Genomic DNA, 21,914 nt, shown 5'->3' on the forward strand with positions numbered 1-21,914 from the left:
AACGAAGTCAAGTAGTAAGCCTCTCTGTAGTTAGTCCTGACACTTTAAGACAGTAAGTGTTACGTTATAATGTACACATCATTGTGTTAATCACAAAGACTGTTCTGAACATTAAAAATGCTCAAGTGCTTAAAAAATAATAATTTACAACTATATAATATTTATAGAAAATTGCCAATTTGATAACGGAAACTAAAGGTGTCAAAGAGCAAGACCAAGAAATAAATAGGCAACATGTGAAATAAGATTACCATCCATAATATCTACAAACCTCTACTAATTAATTAAAGAAAGGCGGGAAAGAATGAAACAAGAGATAAAACAAGTACTTTGCAAAATATAATGAACAGGTAATTAATAAAGCAAATATAAAAAGACAATAAAATTAAAGATGCTTCACTTCACTGGTAATCGGGAAATTGCAAAAACAGAGACTCAGTATCATTTTTCACGCATTAGTTGGCAAAAAATACGATTAATAATATCCACTACTGGCAAGAGTATGAGGCAAAGGCATGTTCACAGTTAGTGTACATAAATTGTGGAAACTTAATATACAACACCAGAGAAGCATATAAAATACTAAAAGTGCAATGTGCCACATCAATTCCAAAAACCTAATCTATTAAATAACTTGTACAAGTATTCAAAGATGTATATCTTATATCTACATAAGGATGTTCAATGAAATATTATTTGTAATACCAAAATAAACAGAATTAACTGAAATATCAAAACATAGACTTGGCTAAATAAATTATGATAGGTCCATAAAACTGTATGAACTAACATGAACAGATCTCTAAAAACTGTTAAATGAAACCCTACATAGGACAATATGATGATACCATTTGTGGTTAGAAAGAAAAACAAAAACCCTACCTATGAGTTTCCATATATGTATACTAATAGATAGTAAGTATGGATGGATGGATAAATGGACCAAGCCGTTGCCAGTAGTTATCTCTAGAAAAAAGAAGTAAGACCTTCACTTTTTAGTTTGGTTACTGTTTGATTAAAAAAATAATAATAATCAGAAAACACTTATTGTATAATTTTAAAAAACAATTTAGATTAAAAAACATTTACATTAAAAAGGAAATAAATCAGAAATCCATAAACTTACTCAATTTTTCACCAAGCATGTGAAGAATTTCCAGCACTAGCCAATGGATATCTAAGTGGAGATGTAACAAATGCCATGATGGTGGGAAAAGCTGTGAATGACATTAAAAACTGTGACTGAAAATTCATAACACTTTATTAGGTATTTTATAGCATGTCACAACACTCCTCCATAATGCACAAGTTAACCTAACACTATTTAAAAGCTCAAGAGAAACCTCTGTCTTGTTCATTAGAGGATTTTTTCACTGGAGATCTTTAAAAGCAAGATATACTCTTAACTGATGTTGTTTAAGACAGACCCACCTTGGGGCTGCTGAACAGACTTGTATAGTAAAGGCCCCTACCAACCAACTGAGATTCTACTACAGCTGCAAGGCAGTAAATGAATTTCTTTAAACACTTATTTTCATGATTTTGTTTTAGACTTTAGCTAGGAAATATGTTTTTAAATGTAATGAATACCCAGGAACTTCCATAAGATATTTTAACAAGAACTTCTGGATTATCATTTAGACACTACTGTCATGCCCATAAAGAAACTAAAGTTAAAAGTGGTGAAGAAATTTACCCCTCAATTAATGCTTTAGGATTCAAACCTAATTCTACCTGATTCAAAAGCCAGTGCTCTTTACTGTGCTAGCAGATTATCAATAAACTTTCTCCAGTCAACATTTCGAATCACTAAAATAATACAATGATACATACTTTTTATTAAAACAACTATGATGAATGATGGAGAGGGGTCTTGCCTTATCAAACACGCAAACAAAATAAAACACAACACTAATAAAACAGTGCTGGCTCAGGAATAGATAGTAAATAGCAAAAATAGGGAAGAGAGAAATGGATACACATGATATGTCAAATCAGTGGGGAAAGCATAGGTCATTCAATAAGAGACAGGATTATTAACTTATTCATCTGTAAGAAACTAGATTTCCTACCTCACAGTACATTTTTTAAAAAGAGATAAATTAAAGAGATAAATGTAAAAAAAAAAAGTATGTTTTTTACAATAACATAGGAATGATACCAAAGAAAAAAACTGATAAATATAACTATATAAAAAAACTTAAATCATCTATCTACCTAGCAAGTCAGCTTAACTGCTGAAGAAAAAGATAAATGAAAATATTCGTAATACATCATACCAACAAATAGTATCTCTAATTTTAAAAAGTCCCTAAAAAAGTATAAAAGACAGATGCTCAACTGTAAATACCAATTAAAGCATTAGCCTTCATATACGAGAATGGTAAAATATAAGAAATATATATAGAGTCTTGAAAGATGCTTTTTATTTTATGATTTTTTCGTTTTGCTGATATTTCAGAAGAGAACAGTATTTCAGCATATGATTTTTTTGTTTATGTGTTAAAGACTCCATTCCCCTGCTTTAAAAATTCAGTCTTCTGATCTTCAAATAACCTATACTTTCAAGTCTGTCTAATTAAAAGCCTATGAAAGGCAAAACCTAGTTTGAGGACACTTGCACACATTTTTTTATTTCTGCTGCTAGATAAATTATTCATTTTAATTTTCTTAAGCATTTGATGGATATTCAGAAAATAAAAATCAGTCCAATTTACAGAGACTAAAAAGAAAGAAAAATATCCCTCCCAGCACAATCCACCCACGAATCTTTATTAACTGACATGATTAAAAACAATTACCTATTTGGTTTCTATGGATTAGATATATTCACCTGTGAATTCAGTTGGAATTCTATTTACTTTTATTATTACATATATTGATCCCTGATAAGAAGAGTCAATTTTTTATTATTGTTAAATTTCACAGAAATAGAAACATTTAATTGTATCTTATATTTTGGCAAAGACTCGTTCCTAAAAACTGAATGTTATTAAAATTGGTGAAGTCAAAGAGAGGAGATTGAGAATTCAGGGAATGCCACGGGAAATTATAATTTGTCACTCACAGCAGCTCACATTTTCCTATGAAGAATTTGTTAATTACATCCACAGGTTGGATCATGCTAACACATTTTTATAAACCAAACCAGAGAGACTGATCATCACAGGTAGGAAAAAAAAGGGGGGCACAGTTAAAACAATCTTAATCATATTCTGAAAATATCTCAAAAGCCAGAACAGACATAATGATGTGGTTCTGAAAGCATAGCTTTTTAAAGATGATCTTCTTGAATCTTACTATAATATAAAATAGTGTCTGCCCAAACTTTTATCAGTGGCAAAGAGTATACAAACTTTAGAAAACAAAGGTTATTTGATTTACTTTGAAACTTTTAAACATTTGCATTGTTACAACTGGAAGAATAGTTATCACTGATTCAACGTAAACTACATCTAAGCACTTTATGCATTTTAGTTATTCAATTCTCCCAATAACTCTAGGAAGCTAAACCAATTACACAGATGGAAAGACTGAAGCAAGAGGTGTTATTTGCCTGATGGCACATAATTAACAAAAGGAGAAGCCAGTATTTCAACTCAGGCAGTGTGGTCTAAGAACTACACTCTTGACTAATTTCCCTCATTCTTGAATGAATAGTCCATGTGGGGAGGAAAAAATACCTGATACTTTAAACATTAAATGAAACAAAGCAAACCTTAGTCTGGTTTTGATTTACAAATGCTCCTGTATTAATAATGGGAAGTTCTGATAGGTGTCCTATATACAAGAGTAATCCATGAAGCTCATCAATCAACACTGAGGGAAGCTGTGCCTCCAAAGTCTGGTAGGGATGGACAGGAACATGACTTTCAGCATTTTGTACTTGCAGGGACCTAAAACACGATGAGATACAATAAGCAATTAGAGTCTGGATAAATTTGCACTCAGAAATTCATGCATTATTCATATTACTCATCTGACAGCCTACCTGAAAATGAAGACTTTAACATAATGAAGAAATGTTATGCACTGCTGCCTAATATTGGCAGCTTTGCAATGTAGGGTTGATATCTTCCCTGAAACCAAAATAGATAATGTTAATCATTGTTTAAATAAACAGTGGGCAGCGACAAAAAAATTGTGAGCCATATAAGTAGCAATTCTCTAGCTTTTCATTTTTTCAACTGACTCCTATATGGTGCTTACCATTCCCCACCCCCCATACTGCTCTTAGTAAGGTCACCAGTGAAATCATGTTGTCCAATCTAACGGGCACCACTTGTGCTCAATTAACTTGCCCTTATAGGAGCATTCACTACACCTGGCTTCACTGATGTCACATGCTGCCAGTCTTCTTTCTTTCTCACTTACCTATAATTCTCATCATGTTTTCTCTGCTTTTGTTTTCTGTTTTACTCGTTTGCCCTAGAGTGGTTATGAGTGTTTTGCACATAGCAACCACCCAGATAATTTTTGCTAATTTTTGCTGATGTAAATGTTGAAGTGAGGGAAAGACGGCATGGGTTGAGAGACATAGGAATAAGTCATTTGGGGCCTTACAAGTCATAATAAGGAGTTTTGATTTCATTGAAATACAGTAGATGGCCTTTCATTGGGTTTTGATCTAAGAGGAACAGGAACTGATATACATTTAAAGCAGATTTTGTACACAGATGATAGAGGGGCAAAGGAGGATGTGTTAAGAGCCCTATAGCAGTAATTCAAGAGATCATAGGAAAATGGATAGGCTGAAGGTATATTTTGGTCATAAACCTGCTGGGAATCCGATGGATGATATGAGTTTAAAGGAAATTAAAGAATGAAGAATGACATATAGGCAACTGTTAGCACCATGTAATGAGTGGAGAAAACATGGGCAGTGTCAACTGGTTTTGGAAGACATCACAGATGTACTCTTTGCACTATCTAAGCAATCCAAGGACAGATGTCAGGCAGTTTGACATGCAAGGCCTGCAGTGCAAAGGAGAGGTCTGGAATGTAGGTAAACCTTTTGGAGTTGTTATCATTTAGAAATAAAGGAACTGATGAGATCGTACATGTAGGAAAAGATGTACAGAGAGGAGACTCAAACTGAGACCTGAGGAGACTGATTATTTGTAGTAAACCTGAGGGAGGAGGAGCTGGTAAAGGAGAGGCAGGAGAAGGGGGGAAAAACCTTACTACAGGCAACAAATTATCACCCATATTAAACATAAGGCAAAATTTATTTTTAAATTTGTATTCAAATGAGCAAATGTGGATACTATTTTGGCAAAACAGGAGCATAAGCATAAAGATGATGTCCATATATCTACATACCAAACAGTGCAGTGCACTTTTATAGCTTAATTATATTTCGCTTACAAAAGTCATATGATCCCCCAGTGTCACAATTCTCAGCCCGTAAATGAAGTACTCTCGTAAAAACAACCACTGTGGGATTCCCTGGTGGTGCAGTGGTTTGGCGCAGTGCTTAAAAATCTGCCTGCCAATGCAGGGGACACGGATTCAAGTCCCGGTCTGGGAAGATCCCACATGCCGTGGAGTAACTAAGCCCATGCACCACAACTACTGAGCCTGCGCCCACAGGCCACAACTACTGAAGCCCGAGCACCTAGAGCCCATGCTCTGCCACAAGAGAAGCCACCACAATGAGAAGCCCACGCACCACAATGAAGAGTAGACCCTCCTCACCACAACTAAAGAAAGCCCACGTGCAGCCACAAAGACCCAATGCAGCCAAAAATAAATTAATTAATTAAAAAAAAAAAACTGCCGTGAACTGCTGCATCCAGCCACAATGGAGTAAAAGGAATCAGAATTACCCAGCTCCCACCTTAAACTAGAAAACCAAAAAAAGTAAAACAATAATTTTCAGGCATTGGACAAAGGCAACACAAGACTGCTATCCCAGAGAGAAGTCGTAAGATTGCACCAGCTTCCCACCTAGAGACAGTTTATAGGCTGCAGCACAGGGAGAGAGAATTCAGAGTCCAAATCACTGAGTCAAAGAGACATGAGATCTGAGTTTAGGGTAGTCTAAATTTGCAGGGTAAAAGTACCAAAGAAGAAAGAAAGCTACACAAAAAAAAGAGCCTTAGGGCTTCCCTGGTGGCGCAGTGGTTGAGACTCTGCCTGCCGATGCAGGGGACATGGGTTCGTGCCCCGGTCTGGGAAGATCCCACGTGCCGCGAAGCGGCTAGGCCCGTGAGCCATGGCCGCTGAGTCTGCGCGTCTGGAGCCTGTGCTCCGCAACGGGAGAGGCCACAACAGTGAGAGGCCCGCATACCGCAAAAAAAAAAAAAAAAAGGAGCCCTAGAAATGTACAGAGGGTCCCCTTTGAGTCTTTGACTAAGTACTGATCGGTAGGCCAGAGAAAAATATCAGAAAACAATTCCCAACAAAGCTTACTCAAACCAGGGAACAATTCAAGTTCCCACCAGCAAGAATGAAAAAAAAAAATACACCACAAAGAATCCTCAGAAGCCTTACTAGAGCTAAATTAACATTAGACTAAAGGTTACTTTTTAAAAGTCCTAACAAAATATACAACAAGCCTCAAAAAGATCCCATGAATTACAAGTACTCAACAGTAAGCCAGAACAAAATTCAACACTAGTTTTAGGAATACAAGAAAATTCAGAAAGCAGCAACGTAAAATCTATAATGTCCATCACACAATAAAAAATTACTAGATGTTCAAAAGAGCAGAAAAATGTATCATAAAACTAGAAGAAAAATCAACCAATACAAACAGACCCAGAAATGGCAATGATGAAAGAATCTGCAGTCAATGAAGCTAAAAACAGTGGAAGGCATAAAAAAAAATCCAAATGAAATGCCTAGGGACAAAAAAAATACAATATCTGAAAAAGGGGTAACATCAAAAGCTATATTTAATAACAGGTATCAGTAAAAAATAACATATTGTGTATGCTATTCTGCCTCAACAGGAAAGCAATCCAGGGAGTAAAATCAACAGAATAAGAACCATATGCACTTCAGTAAGTGACCCTAAATAAGGGATTTCTGGGGAGGGTTGAGAGCCAAGGGTTTACATGAGTTTATTAACAAAGCCCTGACACAGCTGCATGGCAGGAGTAAGCTTATGTAGGGATAGTCTTTAATACTGCTAACCTGCCCAACAAATCTGTCAGTAAGTTTTTTAAGTAATAATACCAGCCAAAATGTCAGTGTAACAAGTAACCATTTCAAAAAACAGTCCATTGTAGTAATTTTAGGTCAGTAAGTGCTTTTCAAAGAATAATCTTGCTCAATAAATGCCTTCCACAAACCCAATTTAATTAAGTCACTCTATATAGTAAAGGTATTTTTGCTGTTTCCACTACAATCTTATAGACACTCTCCAGGAGTTTCAAAATAAAATTCTGGGTCTTTGGCATTGCTTACGAAGACACCTATAATTGCATCCCTTCCAAAAATTAACCACTCACACACACTTGAGTCCAACCATACGTAATTATTACTTACTCCCTGCTCCCTGAACTTTTATGTTTTTATATACCTCAAGGTCTTTGTCTATACAGTTGTTTGTACCTGGAACTCATCCTATCCCCAAAACTTCTCCAAAATCTTTTGCCTGGCTAATTCCTCCTCATCCTTGAAGACCCAGATCTGCCATCACTCAGTGATGGGCACATAAACGGATAAAGCCCTTGGCTCCTGTAGCAGCTTTTGCATACCTCTGTTACTACACTCTTCCATCTACCATGCTGACTATGCTTGTTTATCTGTCTTACTCAACTGCAAACTCTTCAGCAGCATAATTTTCCTCTTTGATTCATCAGCACCTTGCACAGTACCTGGCATGAAGCAGGGACCCAGGTGATAATGAAACAGTAATATCCAACATTTACTGAGGACAAACTAACAAAACAAATAAAACAGCCCTGACAGCTGATAACTAACAATTAGGCCATGACACTCCCTACTGAAATTAACAGTTGTCATACAATATCAAAAATAATCATACAAGATCACTCCATGATTATGGTGAAACAAGAAAAACACAAAACCTCTCTGTAATCATGTCTGACACAGAAACAAGGCACTATACAACCACACAAAAACAAACAAAATACAGAAACAGACTACCCTCCTCTTCCAGCTAAAATGACTATTGCTTCATTACAAATTAGAATCTTCCCTTGCCTCCTGCTGCGTGTCCCACCTTCTGGAGAAAAATAAAAATTAACTTAGTCATCAAATTGCTGCTGCTTCTTAACAGCATCAAATCCAGAATAAAGCCACAGCCCCCTTAAACTCTACCCCAAATCAGCCAGCACAAGTGCATACCCTGTCAAAAGCCCCTCCCTACTTCCTCTTACTGAGAAGCCCCAACTGTTCCTCATGATGTATATCTCCCCCTTGCTTCCTAAGCTAATAAACCCTTCAAAGATGGGTTCCAAGTGATCTTTGCTTGCTGGGCATCACTAATAACAGATACTAGGGTAAGCACCTAACACACATTATGTCATTTAGTCCTCACAAGAACTCAATGGTGGGAACTATTACCTAGTGTGAGACCCACAATTAGCTAGGGTTAGAACCCAGGCTGACCACAGAGTCATGATTCTAAATACTACACTGTACCAGAATTGTTAGAAACGAGAAGCAGCTAGCCTGAACTAAAACATACTGCCCTTCAATTCCCTTCACTACCTTAACTATACCAATTCCCCCACAAATCAGTAATCCATTAAATGTTAAAAACAAACAGGGACTTCCCTGGTGGCGCAGTGGTTAAGAATCCGCCTGCCAATGCAGGGGACACAGGTTCAAGCCCTGGTCCGGGAGGATCATACATGCCGTGGAGCAACTAGGGCCGTGTGCCACAACTACTGAGCCTGCGCTCCAGAGTCCACAAGCCACAACTACGGAGTCCAAGTACCACAAGTACTGAAGCCCGTACACCTAGAGCCCATGCTCCACAACAAAGAGAAGCCTCTGCAATGAGAAGCCCGCACATTGCAACAAAGAGTAGCTCCCGCTCACTGCAACTAGAGAAAGCCCGCACGCAGCTACAAAGACCAAATGCAGCCAAAAATAAGAATAAATAAATAAAATTAAAAAAAAACGAAAAGAGAAAGCAGAAAAGAAAAACAAGAAAGACAGCATGAGGTCCAGCACTTTCTATTTCTCTACGTTCTCCAGCCCACTCCCCACCCCCAAAGCAAGTTACTAATTCACTTCAAAGATGTTTAGCCTTAATTTTACTTGCAGATTTGGAAAAATACTATAAATTTCATCTACAAACAAAATTTAAGTGTCATACTTTTTCTGAACACTAAATATAACTGTATCCTGAACTTCTGAACTATCACTTCCTTCATGTTATTATGATAGCCCAATGACACATCATAGATCCATGTACAATTCACTGTAAGGGAGCACCATTTCTTTTTGCCATTAAACATACTTAAAACTTACCAAAATCACAGTTGGCCTGTAATAAGGTTTCCAAGTTGTAGAGCTGTTGCCTAATTTAAAAAATGTAAGGTGAGAATTAGTTTTAGAGTAGTTTAAAGCATGCAACAATTACACAGTATTTCCAAATCTTTTACACAGCTTTAATGCCGCTCATTCGTGAATAATGTTTAACACTTCATGAATGTTTATTACTGTCAGCTTCAGGTAATAAAGACTCTGAGAGAAAATAAAACATGTCTTTGACCTCCCAAAAAGATCTACTAACAGCTACATTTATCTCAAAAATTATATAAAATATCATAGATTTCCCCATCAGGAAGATACTGTTTATATCTTTAAGAAGTTTAAGATGGTTATATAAAACATCCTAGGTTAACAGTTATATAATGAAATGTTAAATTGTATCATGTAGTTACACAATAGGAGTTCTGAAGAGGAATAGAATATGTAATGTAGACTAATCAGGGGAAGTTTTAACTTACGATGTTCCACATTAATTTCTGAGAATAATCTTCTCTTGCCATTCTTCCTAGTTGCCTTTCAGCTCCTTAAAGATTGAGCCACATTCATAACCTACGTCCTGGGTAAGACTCAACTCATTCTATAATGTTTAGGATTATACAGAATCACTCACACAGCCTATTTCCCCAATAAAACACATAATATGGCACAGGTTCCATGGGATGAGGGTGAGAGGGGAAATCCCTCCAACTTTCCATTTTCATTTAAATGTACCATGTATACATTCTTCTTTTAATTATATAAGTTTCAAGTATACAGCACTATAATTCCACATCTGTGTACACTACAACATGATCACCACCACAAGCCTAATTACTATCCATCACCATACAGTTGACTCCCTTCACCTTTTTCACCCACCTACTAAACCCCTTCCCCTCTGGTAACCACTGATCTGTTCTCTGTAACTAAGAGTTTGTTTTTGTTTTATTTTGTTTGTTCATTTACTTTATTTAGATTCCATATATTAGTGAAATCATATAGTATTTGTCTTTCTCTGTCTGATTTATTTCACTAAGTATAATACCCTCAAGGTCCATCCATGTTACTGCAAATGGCATGATTTCACTCATTTTTAAGTCTGAATGGTATTCCATTGTGTGTGTGTGTGTGTGTGTGTGTATATGTGTGTATATAAATATTTAAAATTCCTTCATCCATTCATCCATTGAAGGACACTTAGGTTGTTTCCATATCTTCATATCTTGACTGTTAAAAATAATGCTGCAATGAACACAGGGGGTGAATATATCTTTTCAAATTAGTGTTTCTATGCCCTTCAGATAAATACCCAGAAGTGGAATAGCTGGGTCATAGGTAGCTCTATTCTTAACTTTTTGAAGAACCTCCACACTTTTCCATAGTGACTGCACCAATTTACACTCCCACCAACAGGGCATGAGGATTCCCTTTTCTTCACATCTTCGTTTGTTATTTCTCGTCTTTTTGATAACAGCCATTCTAACAGGTGTGAGGTGACATCTCACTGTGGTTTTGATTTGCATTCCCTTAATGGTCATGTTGAACATCTTCTCATATATGCCTGTTGGTAATCTGCAAGTATTCTTTGGAAAAATATATGTTCAGATCCTCTGCCCATTTTTTAATCAGATTTGTTGTTATTGTTGTTGCTGTTGAGCTATATGAATTCTTTATATATTTTGGATATTAACCCCTCATATTAACCAAATATATGATTTGCAAATTATTTTCTCTCATTCAGTAGGTTGCCTTTTCACTTTGACGATGGTTTCCTCTGCTGTGAGTACCTTTTTAGTTCGATGTAGTCACATTTGTTTATCTTTGCTTGTTTCCCTTGCTTTTGGACTTAGAGCCACAAAAATATTGCTAAGACTGATGTCAATGAGGTTACTGCCTATATTTTCTTCTATACATTTTATGGTTTCAGGTCTTATATTCAAGCTTTTAATGCATCTTGAGTTAATTTTTGTGTATGATGTAAGACAGTGGTCTAGTTTCATTCTTTTGCCTATGGCTGTCCAATTTTCCCAACACCATTTATTGAAGACTGCCCTTTAATGTTATGTTCTTTGCTCTTTTTCCATAAATTAATTGTCCCTATATGTGTGGGGTTTTCTGGGCCCTCAATTCTGTTCCATTCACCTATGTGTCTGTTTTTATGCCAATAACATACTGTTTGTTTACTATACCATTCTAATACAGTTTGAAATCAGAAAGTGTGATGTCTCTAGCTTTGCTCTTCTTTCTCAGGATTGTTTTGGCAATTTGGGATCTTTTGTGGTTCCATATAAATTTTAGAATTACCATGTATACATTCTTTTTTATTTTTTTTTTGTGGTACGCAGGCCTCTCCCTGCTGTGGCCTCTCCCGTTGCGGAGCATAGGCTCCAGACACGCAGGCTCAGCGGCCATGGCTCACGGGCCCAGCTGCTCCGCGGCATGTGGGATCTTCCCAGACCGGGGCATGAACCCCTGTCTCCTGCATTGGCAGGCGGACTCTCAACCACTAAGCCACCAGGGAAGCCCCCATGTATACATTCTTAATGTATTTGGGGCTAATAATTTGCCTTTAATAAGTGATTCCAAATCTAAAATCTGAATTATGGACTGGGTTTTAAATAATAATGAAGAATTATTTCAATTTCGTTAATTGTGATTATGAGGTAATGTTTATGTTTAAAAAATAAGTTCATATTTTTAAGAGATACATACTGACGTAATTAAGGGTGAGATGACATGATGCCTGGAATTTGCTTAAGAAATACTTAAGCCAAGAGTAGAGGGATAAGGACAGATGAAGGAAATGTGATAAACCCTTGATATTTATCGTAACTGAGGGAGGGTATATGGAGGTTCGTTATACTATTCTCTCTACATCTGTGTATGTTTGAAAATTTTTATTAAAAATATTTTTAATGTCCAGGTTAATCATATTTCTATTACATATTCTATTATAGTCTGAAAAATATATTTGGAAGTCTGAGTTCATTCTCTAAAGATTACTGAAAAATTATGACTATTAAGCAACAAAAGATTTTATTTTTCTTCCAAAATTATGGAATAGTTCAAAGCCTAAAATATTTGTCTTCAATATATGATGTCAAATACAGAAGAATAAAAATTCTGAAAATCACTAAAAAAGAACTCATTAAAACCATTACTCCATCAAACATTATTGCTTAATTGTTGTTACTGATAAGATAATCAAGTAAGCAGCAATCACAATTCTACAGGTGCTTTTGTAATATCAGTATTAGAAACCACCCAGCAATGTAACTTAAATCTGAAAAGCATCAACACTCAATGGCAGTTTTAAAATAAAAGACAAAACATACCTCAAGAGATGAAAGAGAACTCTAGATGAATTCACTAATGCTGTTTCAGTAACCCATTGAATGCCAAATATTTCCACTGTATCCTCTTCAAAATTAGTTGGTAAAGGATCAAGATTCAAAATCAGTCTGAAATGAAACTCTGATTTAATCTCATAAAAAGTATGCTATATCCCATACTATAGCATGAGGTTTTTTTTTGACATTATATGAATCCATGTTACACATGACATGTCAACAATGATGTTATAAAGTAAGCAAGTGCCTTGGTACCTTATATCTCAGTAACAGTACAACTGGACTGTATTAAGAATTCAACCCTATACTGTGATAAAAAAAAAGTTTAAAGAGCAATATAATTTGAGGGAAAAATGTGGAAAGGGGTCTAGGGAACATACTTTCACCTGTCTTCAACTGTGGTCTTCAGTTGTAGAATTTCACCCTTTGAGGGGACATTTAATTTTTAAGACAGTTAAAAGGTATTCTGAGCCATGTCTAAAGAAGGGCATAATCAAGTTGAGTAATATCGTTTAAGGTCTCAAAGAAGGTACAACTGTAATAATCAACAAAAATGGTTTCCTTTCCGACTGAAATTGCCTCAGCAGGTATTTCCAAAATATTTCAGCAACAGCAGTTTTACTGCAATATGTGGATACACATGTCCAAGACAAGAGCTTTGAAGATAACATTCCTGTGAACTTACACAATCTGGCGCATTTATTAGAAAGTTTAAAAAAAATAAGTCTATAAGATTTCTATATGTTTAAATATACAGAGTGAGAAGACACTGGGGCAACAAAAAATGTGCATGTCTTAATTATTGAGATGCTTCAGAATATTATCTCATGTTTTAGAAGGAAATGGGACTTCAAAAAGCCCAGGTAGTTCAGAATTCACTTCAAGTAAATTAGTGCCCAGCTCCTTACTCCAAAGCTGAGGCAGCAGTGAGGTCAGAGAACATCAGGTAACAAGAAAGTCCTCCTTGCAAATATCTTTCAGGTGTGCTCTAACCAGGAACCCAACAGAGCTAATAGCTTGCATCTGTGTGATATACTAAGCCGATTTACAAGAACATTGCCTGATGAACATTAAAGTTTAATGGACTTAACTCATAATTAAATAACATTCCTAAACAGACTGATAAAAAATCTGAATGGGGAAAAACAAAGTTTCCGACTTTTTACCTACCGCTTAAGAGCTCCGCTGGAAAGGTAGGACTCTCCAGAAAAATGTTTTCCTCCTCCCCTGTTGTCAAAATCACAAGAAAAGCAAGGGGGTTTGCACCATTCTGTCTCCAGCTCCAGCTCCAAGCTGTCGGTCAGGAACGTCGACGCAGCGGGACAGTTATCCATGTTTACTTCATGTCCTGAAATGTTTGGGGTTCATTATGATTATCATTAAGGGCTCCAAAGAAGTTGTGATGAGATTCCTGTAGGTGGGGAGGGCCGAGACATTGGGGGTGACCTCAGAAAGTTCCCCCAAAGCCGCCACCCCCCCCCCCGCACAAAGGAAAAAAACGAAAGGCCAAATCCTCAACAACTCTCCCCGCCACGGACTCCCCCAGATCAAGGCTGTCAGAACTTAGAATGCACCCCCGACCGGCTGTGGCAGTAACTTAAAATCCCCTCTACGTCAGACCCTGCAGCCCAGGGCAGGGTGAAGAAGAAAAAACTGTTAGCAGGACAGATCTAGCTGCACTTCCAGTGCCCGCCTTGACCTGCGTCCTCCGCTACGTTACTAAACCGCACTGAGCCAGTTTCCCCGCAGTGTCTGGAACTGCAAGCTGCCTCGCAGACTGCAGGCGAGGATCAGTAGGGCCCGGCGCAAACCCGACTTCTCCCGGCCGGGGGCAAGCCCCGCCAGGTCCGCACAAGGCAGCGATCCGCGCGGGCCGGCCAAAGGGCGAGGGGAGCCGGTTCCCTGCGCCTCGGGGCGCCCCTGGTTTGGTGCACGTCGTACCTGCTCACACTTTCAGTCCCAACGATCCACCTTGGCGGTCCCGACCAGAGCCAGCTAGCCCGTGTGGTCTAAATCCCAAAAAGGCGAAATTCCCGCCAAGGCGCGCCCGCGCTCAGAAAGGGCGGGGCCACGGGGCAGCCCGCCCCCGGAGGTCCGCTCGCGAGGTCTCCGCGGGAACAGCCAGAGCTCCGTAAGTTCTCGCGAGATTCTTCCAGTCAAGGAGTCTGTTCAGCGTTTTGCGGTTTTTTTTCTTTCTGTTTTTTTTTTTTTTTTCCTTCAGTAGTTTTAATTGGTACTTTGGGCCGAAAGGCTGGGCCTCACCGAGAAAGGAAACTGAGGCTAAGGTGAGCAAGCCTTATGGACCGCGGGGTTGTCGTCCGGCCGAGTTTGGCAAAAGACCTCTGCTGAAGTGAGTCGCAGGCGGGTGTTTGAGGGCCGCGCCGTCCCCTCTTGTTCCTGCCCTCGTCCCAGCAGCTCTTTTGTTGAGGTGGAGGATGCCTATTGTTCATGAATTGTGGGCAAGGCAAGGCAAGTGCAAAACTGAGGTTAATCCAGTGTGTGGAAACACTGAGTAGGTCACGTGATACTTGTTTTCCGTATTAAAAAAAGTTTTTTTAATGACATATCTGGATAGGTTTAAGTTGCTTAAACTTGGACATGTTTGTAAAGAGTACACTTAAGGCATTTTTGTCTTTTTTTTTTTTTTTTTTGGACCAAGGGGCTTGTGGGGATCTTAGTTCTCCCACCAGGGATCCAACTGGGCGCCCCCCTGCAGTGGAAGCACAGAGTCCTAACCACTGGACCACCAGGGAATTCCCATTTTTATCTTTTTAAAGTGTTTTTTAATTCTACTCATCAGAAGACTTTTCAGTCTAAGTCAGATAACACATTTCAGCTGTCTTAAGTTCCAAGAAAAACATGAAAATTTCTCATTTAAATGTTCTGCTATAATTAGAGTGTTCCCCATTGCCCATTTCTCCCAGTTTGTCCTAGGTTTAATTATTGCACAGAGAACCTATCAAAACTTCCCTCTATTCAAACCGAATACTGCATAGTTTCTGACAAATAGGATGAGGTGGGGAAAAACAATATGATCTCTATTCCAACTACAACCTAGGGACTCTGTGTTGGGTGCTCTGTCTCTTATGCTCAGCCTGTATACCATGAGACTTGATGCTTTGTTGGGAATCAATGCAACTCATTAATGGTTCATGTGGTGTCTCTAGCATGACACATAGTGTCATCTATGACAATCTCTAGAAAATAGTGCCTAGGTATGAGAATATTGGGCTGTGACACTGAGTTTAGGAGACCTGGGTCAACAGATAGTCATTGTTACTCCTTCCTCTATTCAAAATTCAAATAGACCCCTTTTTCCTTTTTCAAGTGACTGATGTTGGGTGATCAATTTGGTTAAACCAGTGAGTGGAGTGGGAAGAACTAAATAAATTCTCTGAAATAACTTAAGCTAGTACTATCATACATATTATATCAGTAAGAATTTTTCCAAAAAAAAAAAAAAAAGAATCTCCATCACGTAATAGATGGCATGCTTAAGAGAGGTGATTGAAAGGTGCTTAATGAAAGGGCAGTTTACAAAGATGTGGATGGTATTACCAGAAAACAAAAAGTGATGGTGAAGTACCCAGAAATAATCAGTCATTATTCCTTTTAGGCCTAAGGGGTAAGGGGAAAAGGGATTGCCAGGGCCCAGGGAGACGTAACTGCTGTAGGAGACAGCCACCTACCTGGTAGCCACGGAGGAGCATAGTCAGTGTCAACCTGAACCCAACAGGAAGCAGCTAGTAGGATTCAGTACAGGCAGACCTCATTTATTGTGGTTTGCTTTATTGTGCTGCCCAGATAACTGTGTTTTTACAAATTGAAGATTTGTGGTAACCCTGTGTCTAAGAAGTCTATTGGCACTGTTTCTCCAGCATTTGCTCACTTCATGTCTCTGTGTCACATTTTGGTAATTATGACAATATTTCAAACTTTTTCATTATTATATATATTATAGTGATTTGTGATCAGTGATCTTTGATGATACTATTATAATTATTTTGGGGCCTGGTACCACTAACCAGGCCCATGTAAGAAAGCGAACTTAATTGTTGAAATGACAGCAAAGGATTTAGAATATTACATAAACTTAGCTGATAAAGCAGCGACAGGGTTTGAGAGGGTTGACTTCAATTTTGAAAGACATTCTACTGTGGGTAAAATGCTATCAAACAGCCTTCCATGCCACAGAGAAATCATTCATGAGTCAATCAATGTGGCAAACTTCATTTTTGTCTTCTTTTAAGAAATTGCCACACCTACCCCAGGCTTCAGAAACAACCACCCTGATCAGTCAGTGGCCATCAACACTGAGGCAACACCGTCCACCAGCAAAAAGATTATAACTTGCTGAAGGCTTAGATGAGGGTTAGCATTTTTTAGCATTAAAGTATTTTTTAATTAAGGTATATACCTTTTTTTAGATATAGTGTTATTACACACTTAATAGACTACAATATAGTGTAAACATAACTTTTATATACACTGGGAAACCAAAAAATTTGTGTGACTCACTTTATTGCGATATTTGCTTTATTGTGGTTGTCTGGAACAAAACCCACAATATCTCCAACGTATACCTATACCCAAACCTCTTTCCCTCCACACTGCAGTGCCAACTGGTGTCTCTCGTTGGCCAAAACCAACCTAAAAGCAGAGGGCAGGGATGTAACTTATAAAGTTCAGGCTCATGGGGTAGAGTCCAGACTGAAGAAACATAGAGAGTGAATCTGACAAAAATGAGGTCAATTTTATCAAGAAAACAAAATATTAAATATATATATATATATATATCAAGTAACAGAGCTTCAATATACAGAAAGAGAAAAATACTATCACTTATAGAGGAAATATTCAAGTCAGTAATTACAGAGATCTCAGCACTCCTGTCTCTGTAATTGGTGGAACAAGTAGACAGAAAATTACTGTAGATGACAAGACTTGAACAGCACTACCAACTTGACCTAACTGACATTTATAGGTGACTCAACCCAGCAATATCAGAATATACTCTTGACACATAGAACATTCACTAAGATAGACCATATTTTGATCCATGAAATAAATTTCATCAACTTAAAAAAAATCATACAAAGGATATTGTCTGATGACAATGGAGTTAACCTAGATATAAATAACAGAATGATATCTGAAAAAAATCTCTAAGTATTTGGAAATTAAGTGACATACTTGTAACTAACCCATGGATTAAAGACAAAATCACTAGGAAAATTAGAAAATATATTGAATTAAATGAGAATAAAAACACAAAGTTTATAACATTAACTGCTCACATTAGAGAAGAGGAAAGAGCTCAATTCAATAATTTAAACTTCTAGAGAAACTAAAAAAAAGTGAAATAAAATGAAAGCAAGTGAATGAAGGAAATAATAAAGAGTAGAAATAAATGAAATGAAATGAAACAAAAGAAGAATAGAGAAAATAAATGAAACCAAAAGTTGATTCTTTGGAAAGATCAGTATACTGATAAACCCTTTAGCCAGACTGATCAAGAAAAAAAGAGAGAAGACACAAATTCCCCATATCAGGAATTAAAGAGATGTCATCACTACCAAGTCTACAGGTATTAAAAGGATAGGGGTATTAAGAACATCTTTATGCAATAAACATAAATGAAATGGACATTTTCCTTGAAAGACACCAACTTCAAAGCTCACAAAAGAAGAAAAAGATAACGACTATCTCTGTATTCATCTTAGTAATTTTAATACTTAAACTCACACACACATCACACACTTCTTACAAGAAAACTTCAGGACCAGATACTTTTACTATTGAATTCTCCCAAATATTTAAGGAAGGAATAGTACCAATTCTATACTAACTCTTTCAGAAATAAGAAGGGGATGGAATACTTCAAAACTCATTTAATGTGGCCAGCATTACACTTACATAAAAACTTGACAAAAACAAGAAAAAGGAATACAATTCAATCACACAAACAGAGGCAGAAATTTTACCAAGTAAAATCTAGCAATATGTAAAAAGGATGACATATACTCCTGGGTGCCCACTCTTGCCACTATTATTCAACATAGTTTTGGAAGTCCTAGCACGGCAATCAGAGAAGAAAAAGAAATAAAAATAATCCAAATTGGCAAAGAAGTAAAACTGTCACTGTTTGCAGATGACATGATACTATACATAAAAAATCCTAAAGATGCCAGCAGAAAACTACTAGAACTAATCAATGAATTAAGTAAAGTCACATGATACAAAATTAATACACAGAAATCTCTTGCATTCCTATACACTGATGATGAAAAATCTGAAAGAGAAATTAAGGAAACACTCCCATTTACCACTGCAACAAAAAGAATAAAATACCTAGGGATAAACCTACCTAAGGAGGCAAAAGGCCTGTACGCAGAAAACTACAAGATACAGATGAAAAAAAATCAAAGATGACACAAACAGATGGAGAGGTACACCATGTTCTTGGACTGGAAGAGTCAATATTGTGAACATGACTATACTACCCAAAACAATCTACAGATTTAATGCAATCCCTATCAAATTACCAATGGCATTTTTCACAGAACTAGAACAAAAAATTTTACAATTTGTATGGAATAGCAAAAGTAATCTTGAGAAACAAAAATACACCTGGAGGAATCAGGCTCCCTGACCTCCCTGACTATAATACAAAGCTGTAGTAGTCAAGACAGTATGGTACTGGCACAAAAACAGAAATATAGGTCAATGAAACACGATAGAAAGCCCAGAGATAAACCCATGCACCTATGGTTACTTAAACTATGACAGAGGAGGCCAGAATATACAATGGAGCAAAGATACTGAAGAGCAAAGCCTCTTCAGTAAGTGGTGCTGGGAAAACTGGACAACTACATATAAAAGAGTGATATTAGAACACTCCTTAACACCATACACAAAAAATAAACTCAAAATGGATTAAAGACCTAAATGTAAGGCCAGATACTATAAATCTCTTAAGAGAAAAACATAGGCAGAACACTCTTTGAAATAAATCTCAGCAAGATTTCTTTTGCCCCACCTCTTAGAGTAATGAGAATAAAAACAAAAATAAACAAATGGGACCTAATTAAACTTAAAAACTTTTGCACAGCAAAGGAAACCATAAACAAGATGAAAAGATAGCCCTCAGAATGGGAGAAAATATTTGCAAATGAAGCAGCTGACAAAGGATTAATCTCCAAAATACACAAACGGTTCATGAAGCTCAATATCAAAAACACAAACAGCCCAATCCAAAAATGGACAGAAGACCTAAGTAGACATTTCTCCCAAGAAGACATACAGATGGCCAACAAACACATGAAAAGATGCTAAACATCCCTAATTATTAGAGAAATGCAAATCAAAACTACAATGAGGTATCACCACACACCAGTCAGAATGGCCATCATCAAAAAAATCTGCGTACAATAAATGCTGGAGAGGATGTGGAGAAAAGGGAACCCTCATTTATTGTTGGTGGGAATGTAAATTGATATAGCCACTGTGGAGAATAGTATGGAGAGTCCTTAAAAAACTAAAAATAGAACTACCATATGACTCAGAAATCCCACTACGGGGCATATACCCAGAGAAAGCCATAATTAAAAAAGACACATGCACCCCATTGTTCATTGCAGCACTATTTACAATAGCCAGGACATGGAAGCAACCTAAATGCCCATCAACAGACAAATGGATAAAGAAGTTGTGGTACATATATACAATGGAATATTACTCAGCCATAAAAAGGAATGAAATTGGATCATTTGTAGAGACATGGATGGACCTAGAGACTGTCATACAGACTGAAGTAAGTTGGAAAGAGAAAAACAAATATCATATGTTAATGCGTATATACTGAAAAAATTGGCATAGACGATTTTAATAAATTATTATTAAAAAATTGGCATAGACGATCCTATTTACAAAGCAGAAATAGGCATAGAGAACAAACATATGGCTACCAAGAGGGGGAGGGGGGAGGGTGAATTGGGCGATTGGGATTGACATATATACACTATTGATACTATGTATAAAATAGATAACTAATGAGAACCTACTGTATAGCACAGGGAACTCAGTGTTCTGTGGTGACCTAAATGAGAAGGAAATCCAAAAAACTGGGACTATTTGTATACATATAGCTGATTCACTTTGCTCTACAGTATAACTTAACAGAATATTGTGAAGCAACTATACTCCAGTAAAAAAAAAAAAGGATGACATATGCTAAGAAAATCAGGTTCATTTTGGGAATGCAAGGTTGGTTTGAATTTTAAAACACAATTAGGGTAGTTCATTATATCAAAAGACTGTTAAAAGAAAAATCACATTGTCACCTCAATATGAAGAAAAACATTACTTTAAAAATTCAATATCAATTCATGATAAAATTTCTCAGCAAATTAGTATAATAAAATTTCCCTAACCTGATAAATGGCAACCATGACAAACCAACTATTAACATCATGAAAATGAATGTTTTCTTCCTAAGATTGAGGACTAGACAAAGATGTCTTCTTTCTCTACTTCTATTCAACATTGTACTGGAGGTAACTAACCAATGTAGTAAAGTATGAGAAAGAAATAAAAGTCATATAGATTGGAAATGAAGTAGGAAAACAATCATCATTCTCAGATGACATAATTATGTAGAAAATCCTTATGTAGAAAACATCTAAAAAACAGCTAGTAGAACTAATAATGAATTCAGCAAGGTGGCACAGTGTTCAATGTCACTATACAAAATAAATCGTATTTTTATAAACAAGCAATGAACATTTGGACATTGTTAATGGCATCAAAAGTACTTAGAGATAAATTTAACAAAATATGCACAAGATTTTGTATGCTGAGGATTGCAAAATATTGCTGAGAGAAGTTCAAGCATACCCAATTAAATAGGTATAGCATGATAATGAATTGGAACACTCAGTATTATTAAGATTTCTTCTGACATTTATCTACAAATTCAATGGAATGTTAATCAAAATCCCAGGGGGCCTTTCTTTTGTAGAAATTCCCATATGCTTTCAGAAATTGATAGGAAATGAAAAGGACCTAGAATAACCAAAACAATTTTGAATAACAGTACTGGCAGATTCA

The 21,914-nt window shown here is 36.8% G+C and overlaps 1 protein-coding gene across 1 annotated transcript in view; it reads right to left on the reverse strand.

Moving 5' to 3' along the window:
* The window catches only part of MMS22L (MMS22 like, DNA repair protein), a 139,792-nt gene extending 124,979 nt beyond the window's left edge, over nt 1-14,813 (reverse strand). The window contains exons 1-7 of the mRNA XM_030883001.2: nt 14,748-14,813; nt 13,977-14,154; nt 12,792-12,917; nt 9,454-9,503; nt 3,992-4,079; nt 3,719-3,896; nt 1,127-1,217 (exon numbers count right to left, since the gene is read on the reverse strand). Of these exons, the coding sequence (XP_030738861.1) occupies nt 1,127-1,217; nt 3,719-3,896; nt 3,992-4,079; nt 9,454-9,503; nt 12,792-12,917; nt 13,977-14,140 (697 nt within the window). The 5' untranslated portion in view covers nt 14,141-14,154; nt 14,748-14,813. The remainder of the gene's footprint in view (nt 1-1,126; nt 1,218-3,718; nt 3,897-3,991; nt 4,080-9,453; nt 9,504-12,791; nt 12,918-13,976; nt 14,155-14,747) is intronic.
* Nucleotides 14,814-21,914: the final 7,101 nt, after the last annotated feature.

Source organism: Globicephala melas, chromosome 14 (genome assembly GCF_963455315.2).
Source record: "Globicephala melas chromosome 14, mGloMel1.2, whole genome shotgun sequence".
Lineage (NCBI taxonomy): Eukaryota > Metazoa > Chordata > Mammalia > Artiodactyla > Delphinidae > Globicephala > Globicephala melas.